The following is a 14722-nucleotide window of genomic DNA, read 5'->3' on the forward strand; positions in this document are numbered from 1 at the left end:
CGGTGCCGGCGTCCGCTTCCCTGCACTCCTCCTGCATCCTGTGTAAGCGCCGGCCAAAGCAGAGCGGTGACGTCACCGCTGTGCTCTGCTTTCACTTTACGGCCGGCGCTTACAGTCAGTGCAGGGAAGCAGACGGCCAGGGACCTGATGGACACCGGAATGTAAGTATGTACTGTTTTTTTTTTTTTTTACATTTACGATGGTAACCAGGGTAAACATCGGGTTACTAAGCGCGGCCCTGCACTTAGTAACCCGATATTTACCCTGGTTACAAGCGAACGCATCTCTGCATCGGTGTCACACACACCGATGCAGCGATGACAGCGGGAGATCCAGCGACGAAATAAAGTTTCAAACGATCTGCTACGACGTACGATTCTCAGCGGGGTCCCTGATCGCCGCTGCGTGTCAGACACAGCGATATCGTATGGATATCGCTGGAACGTCACGGATCGTGCCGTCGTAGCGATCAAAGTGCCAATGTGAGACGGTACCCTAAGGGTACAGCGATGCAGCGCTGTGATCTGCTTTCACTTTCCGGCCGGCACTCAGTCAGTGCGGGAAGCAGACGGCAAGGGACCTGACGGACACTGGAATGTGAGTATGTACTGTTTGTTTTTTTTACATTTACGATGGTAACCAGGGTAAACATCGGGTTACTAAGCGCGGCCCTGCGCTTAGTAACCCGATGTTCACCCTGGTTACCCGGGGCCTTCGGCATCGTTGGTCGCTGGAGAGCTGTCTGTGTGACAGCTCCCCAGCGACCACACAACGACTTACCAACGATCACAGCCAGGTCGTATCGCTCGTCGTGATCGTTGGTAAATTGTTTTGTGAGACGGTACCCTTAGGGTATGTGCACACGTCCGGATTTCTTCAGGAATTTTTTTTTTTTTTGCGGAATTCCCCGATAAAAACGCAATAATTCTGCACCAAAAACGCTTACATTATGCATCCTATCATTTAGAATGCATTCCGCATTTTTTGTGCAAATTTTGCGTTTTTTTTCCCCGCAAAAAAAAACGCAATCCGCAGAAAGAAGCAACATGTTCATTTTTTTTGCAGATGTTTTGCGGATTTCCCATGATTTTGGAGTGTCAGGAGAAAATCCGCAAAAAAAACGCAAAAAAAATAAATAAATGTGGATTTCTGGCAGAAATGTCCGGATTTTGTCAGGAAAATTTCTGCAAGAAATCCTGACGTCTGCACATACCCTAATTGTGCCGTTAGAGGTAGTCGTTTTACTACACACATTGTTATCTGTTGTCCTTCTTTTAAGTCAAATCGTACAATTGATTCTCCTGTAATCTCACACATTCTATACTTTTTTATGGAAAGCATAATGGCAGAAGTCCAGATTGTCTTCTAAATGTGTGCATTATTCTTAAATCATGTGATCTTATTAGCAATTTATTTGCTTCCTATTTAGTTACAGAAGTTCAATTGAAGTGGTCATCAAAAATTTACCTTTTCTTTAAATCAGGTTTTCTATGTTAAATATATATATATTTTTTACATCTATATTAAGGATAAAAAATTTCACACTAATCCCTGGGGCATTTTTAAACTCTTAGCTTCCTATTGATTTAGGAAACAACACCTGTACATAGCCATGAGCCTGTGCAAAGGACCTTGTGAAAGGGAAGCAGGGTCAGCTGTGACACAACACAGGATCCATCAATTACAATAGGTTATCTGTGTGTAGGCAAAATTGTACGTCTGATGGCAGAACCCCCGCTTTGATGCGGGCTTCGCCGGTTTTGAACAGCTGACATGTGCCTGCAATAGGCGAGGGAGGAATCGCGATCCGCCCGCGCCTAACTAGTTAAATACAGCTGTCAAACTCTTGACAGCGGCATTTAACAAGTGCTTCCGACCATCCAGCCGGAAATGCACGCATCGGTGACCCCCGTCACATGATCGGGGGTCATCGGTGCCTTGGCATAACAACCAGAGGTCTCCTGCAGACCTCTATGGTCGTTGATGCCAGATTGCTGTGAACGCCACCCTGTGGTCAGCGCTCATAGCAATGCTGTAATTCAGCTATATAGGGACGATCTGAGCATCGCACATATGCAGCAGAGCCGATCAGGCTTTGCCAGCTTCTGAAGCATGGCAAAAGTTTACCAAAAAAAACCAAACGTTTTTATAAATTGAAAAAAATAATAATTTCAAATCGCCCCATTGAAAATAAATAATCAAACCTACACATATTTGGTATCGCCACGTTCAGAATTGCCCGGTCTATCAATAAAAAAAAAAAAATTAACCTGATCACTAAATGGCGTAGTGAGAAAAAAAATTCAAAACGCCAGAATTACGTTTTTGTGGTCGCCGCAACATTGCATTAAAATGCAATAACGGGCGATCAGAAGACCATATCTGCACCAAAATGGTATCATTAAAAAACGTCAGCCCAGCATGCAAAAAATAAGCCCTCACCTGACCCGAGATCACGAAAAATGAAAACGCTATGGGTATCGGAAAATTGCACAATTCTTTTCTTTTTTTTTAGCAAACTTTGGATTTTTTTTCTACCACTTAGATAAAAATTAACCTAGACATGTTTTGGTGTCTATGAACTCATAATGACCTGGAGAATCATAATGGCAGGTCAGTTTTAGCATTTAGTGAACCTAGTAAAAAATCCAAACAAAAAACAAGTGTGGGATTTTACTTTTTTTGCAATATCACCGCACTTGGATTTTTTTTCCCGTTTTCTAGTACACAACATGGTAAAACCAATGGTGTTATTCAAAAGTACAACTTGTCCCGCAAAAAATAAGCCCTCACATGACCATATTGACCGAAAAATAAAAAAGTTATGGCTCTGGGAATGAGGGGAGCGAAAAACGAAAATGCAAAACTGAAAAAAGCTCCGTGGTTTAAGGGGTTAAACTTTTTGAAAGTACAGATAGTAAGATTCTAAAAAAGCCTCTGACTTCACTGTGAAAGTTTCAGATTATTTATGTTGCTTTTTTTTTTGTTAAAGATCACAATATGAAAAAAATTGCAAATTTTTGTTTTCTTGTTAAATACATGTAAATGCAAAAACTTGATTTAAACAATAGGTAATTTTCTTATTATAGCTTCCCTTTAAAGATGTTGATGACCTATTAGCTTTGTCCTCAGCTCTGTTCAGTTTATGTCCAGCACCTGGAGGCACTAATAACCAATGATAAGTCCCCACTCCCCACTGATCTGATATAGATGACCTATCCTTATTGGTAGGTCATCAGTATCCTATGCTTGGAAACCCTTTTAAAGATGGGCAATTAGAGCCAATGGGCACATAACCTAAAACTGCCCAGATATGCACAGTGGAATACTTGGCATGGTGAATAACCCTATATTGTAAACTGTGTGGTCCCAAACCGTCATGATACCGGATACTGCTCATTAACTTTTTTTTTTTTCCCCTTAGGCATGGGAAGATGATGTTGCTCGATTTCAGTCTATGTTCAGGCACCCTCCTCATATGGAGCTGCTAGTTGTTGTAGGAAATCATGACATTGGATTTCATTATGAGTATGTTTTGACTTGGGTATAGTGCTTGAAATATAGAAAATTATTTGAAATGTGCCCATGTGACCAAATGGTAGCTTATCGGTTGAGTATGCCATATGGGTTTGGAGAGCCACTCATGCTGAAAATGCTGATTCCACAGGCGTAGCTAGGGGTTCGGCTCAGGGGAGCGAAACACCTGAGTGGGCCCCTAACCAGGTAACCTTGATTACAGCTATGATGACGCACCCTAATTGTGGCTTCAGGGGAACCTCAGGTGATGACTGTGTTATTACTGAAAATAAATCTCTATACAAAGACGAACGCTGATATTACCGCCATATGGTGATCACAGAGTGGTAGATGTCAGTGCTGCAGAACATATAAGAGATTACAGTACAGTTACGGATGGCGACTTACCGCTGATGCTCTTTCTGATGGAGTTGTTCACTTTTTCCATTTTTCCATCTGGTCCAGACTGAGATAACGTCTTCAGCCAGGACTGGTCTGCAGAGATTACAACAAAGACACATTTAAGTTCTCACATTTCCTTCACAGTCCCCATCTATTCCCAACCTGCACAATCTCCTCATCCTACTGATACCCCAATGCTGAGCTGAGCTGGTTCTTTGGTGGCAAAAACATTAATATGCTTCATAACCTGTAATCTACTTCTAGTCTTCTTCTGACCCTGCTGATAGGTCACTCTTGATATGACATCTTTGGTGTCAGTGGTGCACCTACAACCCCTGGCAAAAATTATGTAATCACCGGCCTTGGAGGATGTTCATTCAGTTGTTTAATTTTGTAGAAAAAAGCAGATCCCAGACATGGCACAAAACTAAAGTCATTTCAAATGGCAACTATGTGGCTTTAAGAAACACTAAAAGAAATCAAAAACAAAAAATGTGATCGTCAGTAATGGTTAGTTTTTTTTAACCAAGCATAGGGGAAAAATTATGGATTCACTCAATTCTGAGGGAAAAAAATATGGCATTATCATCTTGAAAAATGATTTCATCATCCCCAAATATCCTTTCAATTGATGAGATAAGAAAAGTGTCCAAAATATCAACATAAACTTGTGCATTTATTGAAGATGTAATGACAGCCATCTCCCCAGTGCTTTTACCTGACATGCAGCCCCATATCATCAATGACTGTGGAAATTTGCATGTTCTCTTCAGGCAGTCATCTTTATAAATCTCATTGGAACGGCACCAAGCGAAAGTTCCAGCATCATCACCTTGCCCAATGTAGATTCGCGATTCATCACTGAATGACTTTCATCTAGTCATCCACAGTCCATGACTGCTTTTCCTTAGCCCATTGTAACCTTGTTTTTTTCTGTTTAGGTGTTAATGATGGCTTTCGTTTAGTTTTTCTGTATGTAAATCCCATTTCCTTTAGGCGGTTTCTTACAGTTCGGTCACAGACGTTGATTCCAGTTTCCACCCATTCGTTCCTCATTTGTTTTGTGTATTTCCTGTTTTGGAGACATTGCTTTAAGCTTCCTGTCTTGACGCTTTGATGTCTTCCTTGGTCTACCAGTATGTTTGCCTTTAACAACCTTCCCATGTTGTTTGTATTTGGTCCAGATTTTAGACAGAGCTGACTGTGAGCAACCAACATCTTTTGCAACATTGCGTGATGATTTACCCTCTTTTAACAGTTTGATAATCTTCTTCTTTGTTTCAATTGACATCTCTCGTGTTGGAGCCATGATTCATGTCGTCCACTTGGTGCAACAGCTCTCCAAAGTGTGATCACTCCTTTTTAGATGCAGACTAACGAGCAGATCTAATTTTGATGCAGGTGTTATTTTTGGTAATGAAAATTTACAGGGTGATTCCATAATTTTTTTTCCTCATAATTGAGTGACTCCATAATTTTTCCCCTATGCTTGGTTTAAAAAAAAAAAAAAAAACCATTACTGACTACCACATTTTTTGTTCTTGCTTTCTTTTAGTGTTTCTTAAAGCTAGAAAGTTGCCATTTGAAATGACTTTAGTTTTGTGCCATGTCTGTGATCTGCTTTTTTTTTTTTTTTTTTTTACAAAATTAAACAACTGAATGAACATCCTCCAAGGCCAGTGATTTACATATTTTTTGCGAGGTGTTGTATATACTTTTAGGGACATGGCTATTATGCTTTACTAACTTTCTATGGTATTTAAAAAATGTGTTTTTTGTATCTTTCTATCCTATCTACATAGGATGACTACACACAAACTTAATCGATTTGAGAAGGCTTTTAATCTCACTTCTGGAAAAGTAATTACTCGTAAAGGAATTAAGTAAGTTGTTTGTTTTAGTGATACCCTAATGTGCTGCACCTTGTTCAAATCTTTATTGATTTTTTTTTAACACTGTGTAACCCAATAAACATTTACTTCCAAAGAAAAATCATTTTTACCCACTAATTTTCTTAGTATTTTTTATATGGAATAGCAGCTGGATTTCTGTACATTTTCTCTGTCGCCCATGACGGCACCACGGAGAGAGGGGATCCGCCCACCAAGGACAGGAAACCTACAGATAAACAGGGCGGTACCACTCTCCCGCATCAGTTGGTTTCCTGTCCTTGGTGGGAGACCTACAGACTTACCAGAAGGAAGATCTTCGTGGGATTCGGTCCGACTCAGGCAGCTGGGGTCCCTCTGCCTCAGCTGGTGTGGTCACCCGAAGCGCCACCGCTGGGGCTAGTGGGTCTCTAGGGTGTGCAGGGGAGGTGACATGGAGTTTGTCATAGTGCCTCTGTGCTTTATGTTGTATTATAGTGTTTCATATTGCCTCTGTGCATCATAGTTCACAGTGCCTCTGTGCATCATGTTGCATCGTATTGCATCATGTCGCATCTTAGTGCTTCATATTGCCTTTATGCATTGTATTGCATTATATTGCATCGTGGTGCTTCATTGTGCTTTTTTGCTTCACATTGCATCAATAGCCCCTCCATGCATCAAAATTTGTGCTTACGGGCATCTTATTGCTTCAGTGCCCCTGTGCCTCAGGGGGTATCATTAGTATCATAGTACCTCTGTGCTTCCTAGTACTTCGGGCTTGGTGTTTTCTTTTTTGGCTCTGGGTTAGACCTTCTGATTTAGGTTATGCAGCCACGCACAAGGTATATCGTGGGTCTACCATTTCACATTTTTGTCTTGGGCCCCAACTCTGGCTTATAGAGTGCTAGTGGTTTTGTACCCAGTTCCAACTTCTGTTGATTCATTCTTTACAACAGGGCTTAGCTGAGCTTTGCTTGAATTGGCTGAGTAAATTAGCAGTTCTTCCGTATGGAACAGTTTTTCTCAACCTATAAAGGGACATACTACTGTCCTGGGAGCAGAAAATACCAAGAGGTGGAAGGAAAAAATCCTTACCAATTCCACATGTGACAATCAGGCTGGTTTCCTTGATTAACATCCAGTAGACAGATTCTCGTCCCATAAGTCTATTCTACTATGGTTACCAGGGACAGCATGTCTGCCTTTGGCACCTTGTGGCGAATCAGCACCTCTCTGGTGGGAAGAATCCTGTTTTTCTCTAGCCATAGAGTATGGCTACTCCTTCCATGGCTGATAACACTGACAAGCTTGCCTTTTAGGATATGTATATGTGTGTAATGTCAGTAAAATAGGAGCGATGATCCACGTTTCCCTTTCAGCGTTTCTAATGAGAGGCCAACTCTGGTAATGTTAGGAAATATTACCTGCCGGATTGTGTATTCCTTAGTTGCAATAATATCCAACCCTTGTTTGGGGTTTAGACACCTAAGGATTCGGAATAGACGTGATCTCCTGGATGAGTAATGTGTGTACATCCTAATGCTCTGCCATTATCCATGTACTAACTGTTACTGGTTTGATCTTCCCGCAGTCCAGGACCGGAGGCTAGTGGCACGCGCGGGGTGAGAGCGCGCCCTTATGACGCAAGCAGACGCCGCGGTGCATGACTGGGTAATCCAGTCTGAACAGGCACATGTTGCTTCTCCAAGTCCCCTCCTCGTGGAAATATAGAGCAGGTGGTCGGGGGCAGGTACTCTGAGCCCTAATCTGTGGAAATGGTCAAAAGGCTGGTCACCCAGACTTCTCTGGTGCATCTCCTCAGAATATTAGCCATAATATTGATTGTGAATGTTTCTAGGAGTGGGGTAGACCATAGAGGAACCACCACACTGCTGGGGGGGAGGGAACCTGGAGGAACTTCCTTTCAGGTTCCAAATTAGAAGAGGGAGTTTCCAATAACAGCTGTCTTAGAGTTTCTGCAAGGAATTGGAACAGGGGCTAGCCACAAATACTTTAAAAGTTCAAGTCTTGGCTTTAAGGGCCCTGTACAATTACGACCCGGCTGGGTATCGGGGAGATCCAGGTTCATCAAAGCGTTGGCCAGGTCTAGACCCATCCCCTCTCGGTTTACTCCTCCTTGGAATTTAAACTTGGATCTTATATCCCTATCCAAACCGCCTTTTGAACCCCGGTCAGAGGCTTCTCTGGGAATCTGTCCCTTAAAACATCACTTTATGAATCGGTGGGTTCCCAGGTTCATCATGGCAGCAGGTAGTTCGAGGCCACTTCCAGTAAAAGTTCCCTTCAATGGGATTTATTTTTGGTCCTTAAAACCCTGTCTAAACCGCCCTTCAAACCCTTAGAGGATATCCCATTAAAACTCCTATCCCTCAAAACATCCCTGCTCGTCGCCCTCTCATCTGCTCGTAGAATAAGCGACATACAGGCACTATCTTCTAACCCTCCTCATACACGGTTTTTAGAGGATAGTGTTACTCTCAAAATAGATCCTGCATACCTCCCGAAGGTGGCATCCCGGTTCCACAGAACTCGAGATATCTCTTCCCTCCTTTTGTCTTAACCCTAAAAATAGGGAGGAGGAATCATTGCATAAAAATAATCACTTCACACAACAGTGCGGTCCAGGTAGGGGCATTGGTGAAGAGAGGGAGCGAGTGAAGACGAGACGAACGACGGCCGTTTCGCGCACAAGCGCTTCTACGGGTCCATGTGAGTTGTGCAGGTAACGTCATTTCCTTTAATAGGCGTGCGGCGTACCACATATAATACATATAAATTAAGTAATTAAAAACAACAACACTTTCTCTAGTTTTTTGCGGATTAGATGAAAATCGACATGTCCAGTTTATCATTAAGCCCCCACGGGCCTTGCGCATTGGTTTTGAGGATCCATCTCGCTTCACACTGAAGGAGTAATTTATTGTGATCACCGCCATGCTGCGGAAACTTAACCACTTCTAGTCCAGCAAAGCGTAGCAAATTTGGATCCCCCCATGCGCCTCTTGTATGTGTTTAACTAAACGAACACGGCCCTTTCCCGTGAGCACAGAATTAAAATGCTCGCGGAAATGAACCATAAGGGGCCTAATTGTTATCCCTATATAAAACCGGTTACATGGGCAAGTGATTACATATACTAAAAATTTGGTTTTACAAGTCACAAAATCCTTAACCGTATGCATTAAAGTACCCACTTTAAGGGGATTCGTGGTTTTATGTAAATGGCACGTACTGCAATTGCCGCATTTAAAGTTACCGTGCGGGCGGGATTTTTTTATCCAATCGTTCTCGTTTAAAGAAATACGATTTTTTATCACAAGATCTCCTATGTTTACCGAACGTTTATATGCGAAACGCGGACGGCACTCGGTCAGATTCCGAAAGTCCGTGTCACCTTCAATAACGTGCCAGTTTTTCCGTATGGCGGAATGGACTTCATTGTCCAATGGGCTATGTTTAAATATAAAAGTAAAGATCCCTTTTTCCTTATTGTGATTATCTATTCCATTGCCTCTCTTACGTTTATACCTGCCCTTTTTTAGAAGATCCAGTTGGGAAAGATTATCGGCCCGCAATTCTGCCTGCCGTAAAATGTGATTGGGATAACCTTTTACTAAACCGCAACTTAAGCTCTTGCACTTGGCTTTTATAGCTTTCCTCATTGTTATTAATTTTTCTCTAGTCACCTTCCACGACGGCATATGGAGGTTGTCTCTTTGCCCTAATGGGGAACAGGAAACACAGAGAGGTTAAAAGGACCTCCCACTTGCCAGTGTCTTTCCTGTTCCCCTTTGGGACAGGGAGAGGTTTTTTCCGTATGCTGTAGTGGCCGGCGGCTACAGTGTGTTTTCTTATGCGGGTTTTTTACCTGCTTAGCCGGGCAGCTGGTGTCGCTCTGTGCCTCCCCCTTTTTTGCTGCTCCCGTCGTCCTGATGCCAGGTTCCTCGGGACCCCTTCCAGGCCTTCCTGCGCCCCAGTGAGGGTAAAGCAGGCCTGGATCCCCAGCCGGGATCCTCCTTGAGCTTCCCGGCTTCTTCCCCTCCATGCGGCTCGGCTCGGCGTTCCGGAAGTGACGTCAGCGATCGCGCGCGTCACTTCCGTTTTTTTTTGTATGTTCCCTGAAGCCGGTACTTCCGGGTTTCGCCGGCCGGCGTGTTCGGAGCAATGGCGTCCCACACATGGATACCGGAGGGGGAGGGGGAGATTCGGCCGCTGGAGGCAGGTGCTGGGAGTGCTCTCCATAAAAGCCTGCTGAACCACCACTGAGGTAAGACCAAAAAATCCTTCAGTATGGACGGTTCTTCATGCCCTGCATCTGCAGAGCCCAGCGCTGCCCCTGCTACTGTGAGTACGCAGGGACGGGATCCGGGAGGTAGTTCCCTTAGGGGGTTTAGCTCCTCACTCCTCTCTCCCTCTTTATTTCAGGGAGAAAGGTCTACCCCCAAAGCTAACTATAGGAAGAAGTGCCTGGTCTGTGCTGCTAAATTCCCTCCTAACTGGGATAAAAAGCTCTGTCAGCCTTGCACTGACAAGATAATTAAAGCAGAGCAACCATCACTACTAGATGAGATTCGCTCTCTTGTTAAACAGGAGGTACAATCTTCCTTGGCAGCTTTCACACCTCCACCTCCGCCACCACACTCCCCAGCTAAGAAGATAAAGATACAGGTCATTGAATCAGACTCTGATTCAGACCACTCTCAAACTTCATCTGTTGGCTGGGAAGATCCTGCATCCCCTAAGGCTGAGGTCAGGAAATACCTCTTTTCCTCAGAATATATCGAGGACTTAGTCTCTGCTGTACGTAACACGATGGGACTTGAAGAGGAACCTGTACCACAGTCCATACAGGATCATATGTTTGGTGGGCTTAGATCGGAGAAAAAGACAGGGTTCCCCGTTCATGCTAATGTGGTTAACATGATTGAGCAGGAATGGGAACTCCCCGAAAAGCGCCTTAGCATGTCTTCAGAGATGAAACATAGATTTCCTCTAGAGGGTGAATTTGTCAAACTCGACATTCCCAAAGTTGATGTGCAAGTGGCCAGAGTCGCCAAAAAAACGGCACTCCCCTTTGAGGACTCTTCGCAATTGAGAGATCCTATGGACAGGAAGATTGAGAGTCTCCTGAAGATGTCTTGGGAGTCCTCTACATCTGTCCTTAAGGCTAATATCGCCTCTACCTGCGTAGCCAGGGCCCTCTCCTGCTGGCTAGAAAAACTAGAGTTTCACATATCGCAGGGTACCCCTAGAGGTGAAATGTTGGATTCACTTCCTATACTGCTTAGAGCTACTGGGTTCCTGGCGGACGCATCTCTGGAATCCGTTCGAGTCGCTGCCAGATCTCTAGTACTCTCCAACTCTGCCAGACGGGCTCTCTGGCTCAACCTATGGAGTGGTGATATCACCTCTAAAGCTAAATTGTGCGCCATCCCATTTAAAGGAGACTATGTGTTTGGCCCAGCATTAGACGATATTCTTGACAAAGCAACTGACAAGAAAAAAGCACTCCCGGAGCAAAAACAACCGAAAAAACGTTTTTTTCGTGCTCCAATGTCGCAGCCCTCCCAACCGAGAGGTAAAGGCAAAACCGGCAGGTGGAGCTATGCAAAAGGAAGAGGGAAAAATATTTTCGTCCCTCAACAACAGCAGCAGCAGCAGTCATCCCAACAGGATAAACAATGACTCCGACCCGGTGGGGGTAAGACTCTCAAAATATGTGGATCAGTGGGAAAACATCACCAAATCCCACTGGGTCCTCAATGTTATCAAACAGGGCCTTTTGATCGAGTTAATTTCTCCCCCCCCTCAGGGTCTAAAAATTACTTCCCTCCCGGCAAGACATCACAATTTGTTAACATTGGGTCTCAAAAATCTTCTGAGATCAAACGTGATCTTCCCGGTTCCTCAGTCGGAACAGGGTCTAGGACATTATTCCCGTTTATTTCTGGTACCCAAACCATCAGGGGAAGTTCGGATTATTATAAATTTAAAGGGTCTGAATCAATACGTGAAATATCGAAGATTCAAGATGGAGTCTGTAAAATCAGCCATCCCTTTAATAAGTCAACACTCCTTTATGGCGACTATAGATCTAAAGGATGCATATTTCCACATTCCTATCCACCCGAGACACAGAAAATATCTCAGGTTTGCGATACAGGGAAATCACCAGGTGGAGCACTATCAGTTCGGAGTCCTCCCATTCGGCATTTCATCAGCCCCGAGGGTGTTCTCCAAAGTGATGGCAGAGGCAGTGTCCTTTATCCGGAGACAAGGGGTTTCTGTGGTGCCCTATTTGGACGATCTGCTGATAGTAGCTCCCACCGAGGCAACCCTAATATCCCATGTGTCAGCTACATTAGAGATATTGAAGTCTCTGGGTTGGATTCCGAACATGAAGAAATCTCAGCTTCAACCCTCAAAAACCAGGAAGTTTTTAGGAGTAGTTCTGGACTCGATAAAACAAATGTCCTTTCTTCCAGACGATCACAGACTACCATTAGTAGTAAAGATCAGGAAATACAAGGAGATGAGATCCCCTACGCTCCGAGAGGGAATGTCGCTGTTAGGCTCCATGACAGCATGCATTCAGTCGGTGGCTTGGGCTCCAGCCCACTCAAGAATTCTCCAAACCCATGTCTTAGACAATTGGGATGGTCGTCCCAGCTCACTGACCAAAAGGATTCGCACACCAGGGCGGGTGAAAGCATCCTTAACATGGTGGATGAGATCGAGAAATCTTCTCAGAGGTGTGAGTTGGGTTCAGTCCCCGATAACTACAATCAAGACAGATGCCAGCAAGAGGGGCTGGGGAGCCGTGATAAATCAGGTTCCTTATCAGGGTCTTTGGGACCAAACAATCAGAGGGAGATCTTCGAATATCCGGGAACTCAAAGCGGTGGAAGAAGCTCTCTTGGCAGCAGATCGTCAGATTTCTGGCCAACATGTTCTGATACACTCAGACAACATGACCACGGTGGCTCACATCAAACACCAGGGCAGTACAAAATTCGCCAGCCTAAAGAGGGTCTCTGCTCGAATCTTTGCCTGGGCCGAAAATCACTTGCTTTCTCTGACGGCAACTCACCTGCAAGGTACTGCCAATATTCAGGCAGATTATCTGAGCCGGCGAGACATCCACCCGGGCGAATGGAGTCTGGATCCTCAAACGTTCAATCTTTTAGTAAGCAGGTGGGGTCTCCCGGATGTTGACCTCTTTGCCTCCCATCAAAATGCAAAAGTCGAAACATTTTTTTCCCTGAATCCAACAGGCAATCCCAGAGCAGTGGATGCTCTAGTTCAAGATTGGCATTTTCATCTAGCCTACGCATTCCCACCAATCCCAATCCTTGCAAAAGTGCTGCGGAAAATTTGGATGGAAGGGACTCCAACTATCCTGATTGCTCCTTTTTGGCCCAAAAGAAGTTGGTTCAACTTGATCATCCAACTACAAGTAGACGGGCCAGTTATGTTACCTATAAAAGACAATCTCCTCTCTCAGGGGCCAGTTCTTCACTCGGACCCTCAGAAATGGAATTTAGTGGCGTGGTTTCTGAAGCCCAGGTATTGAAAGCAAAAGGGTTATCAATCCCTGTCATAGCCACCTTACAAAAATCCAGGAAGCCAGTAACAAACGCTATTTACAATAAAATCTGGAAAAAGTTTTCATCTTTTTGCCTACCTATTCTTCCAGACCCTCTCAGGCCGGATGTACCTAGGATATTAGATTTCCTACAGAAAGGCTTGGAAATGGGCCTGAAACCTAGTACTCTGAAGGTCCAAATTTCTGCGCTCAGTTCTATGTTCGATCAAGATCTAGCAGGCCATCGCTGGATCAAAAGATTCATGACCTCCGCAATCAGAATAAACCCTAGGCAACAAATCATAGTTCCTCCATGGGATCTTAACATCGTACTTCAAGGTCTTACGGGTCCACCCTTTGAACCTTTGTCCTCCTGTTCCCCACAAAATCTTGCTTACAAAACCGTTTTTTTGGTAGCTATAACCAGGGTGGATTGATTTAAATCACGCCGATTTAAATCATGATTTAAATCACGATTTAAATCAAAAGATTTTTTTCTATTTAAATCGGATCGATTTAAATCATGATTTTAATCATGATTTAAATCACTGATTTAAATCAAAAGGTTTTTTTTAATATAAATCACGATTAAAATGAGAAGTGAGAGCAGTGCGCATGTGCGCCCATAGTTACACGGACGAAACTAGGGGCAACGATGTAACGCCAGGGTGAGGGGGGGACCCCAAAGTAAGTAAAAATCTTTTTTGTTTTACTATATGGCAATAGGTAGGTGTTTAAAAGCAGCATGTCTTAATTGTATAAACTATTAATAGCCTCCACATTTTGTTCATACTGCCCCTTTAATTCCACACTTCTAGCTTGGTTTCACTTTTGGTTTAGTTTCTTTTTCCATTCAGTTGACATGCCCAAACTTGTTGGATAGTCAGCAGTACTTGGCTGTAGTAACAATCAAACTTCATAAGTGATCTGTGTGAGCCATGGCAGGTCGTAAGAGAGACCCTATTTGGGTTCATTTTGTTGAGATGCCAGCAGCAGATCTTGGAAAGAAAGGTGCAAGAGCAAAGTGCAAATACTGTCAAAAGGATATCCAAGGACTTGTTTGCCGTTTGAAATCACATTATGAAAACTGCAACCAGAAGGGAAATGAAGATGTTGATAGTGAAGTGTTTCTTTGGTCATCTTCATCACCGCACTTCTCATGATGTTGCCTCATTCACGCCACCAGGCCTTGCATCTCTTTGTTGCATCATTTGCATTTTGCACGCATGCCTGCCTTACCGATAGGCGAAGGAGCTTCATTAAAATATTCCCAAACTGGGTCTCTTTTACGGCCTGCTGCCATTATAAGGAAAGAATGTAATAAACC

The 14722-nt window shown here is 43.8% G+C and overlaps 1 protein-coding gene across 7 annotated transcripts in view; it reads left to right on the plus strand.

Moving 5' to 3' along the window:
- The window catches only part of MPPE1 (metallophosphoesterase 1), a 95185-nt gene that overhangs the window by 32505 nt on the left and 47958 nt on the right, over positions 1 to 14722 (plus strand). For all 7 annotated transcript variants that reach the window (XM_077270176.1, XM_077270183.1, XM_077270182.1 and 4 more), the window contains 2 exons: positions 3425 to 3528; positions 5721 to 5801. In XM_077270176.1, coding sequence (XP_077126291.1) covers positions 3425 to 3528; positions 5721 to 5801 — 185 coding nt within the window. The remainder of the gene's footprint in view (positions 1 to 3424; positions 3529 to 5720; positions 5802 to 14722) is intronic.

The sequence above is a fragment of the Ranitomeya variabilis genome, chromosome 6 (genome assembly GCF_051348905.1).
Source record: "Ranitomeya variabilis isolate aRanVar5 chromosome 6, aRanVar5.hap1, whole genome shotgun sequence".
NCBI classification, from domain to species: domain Eukaryota; kingdom Metazoa; phylum Chordata; class Amphibia; order Anura; family Dendrobatidae; genus Ranitomeya; species Ranitomeya variabilis.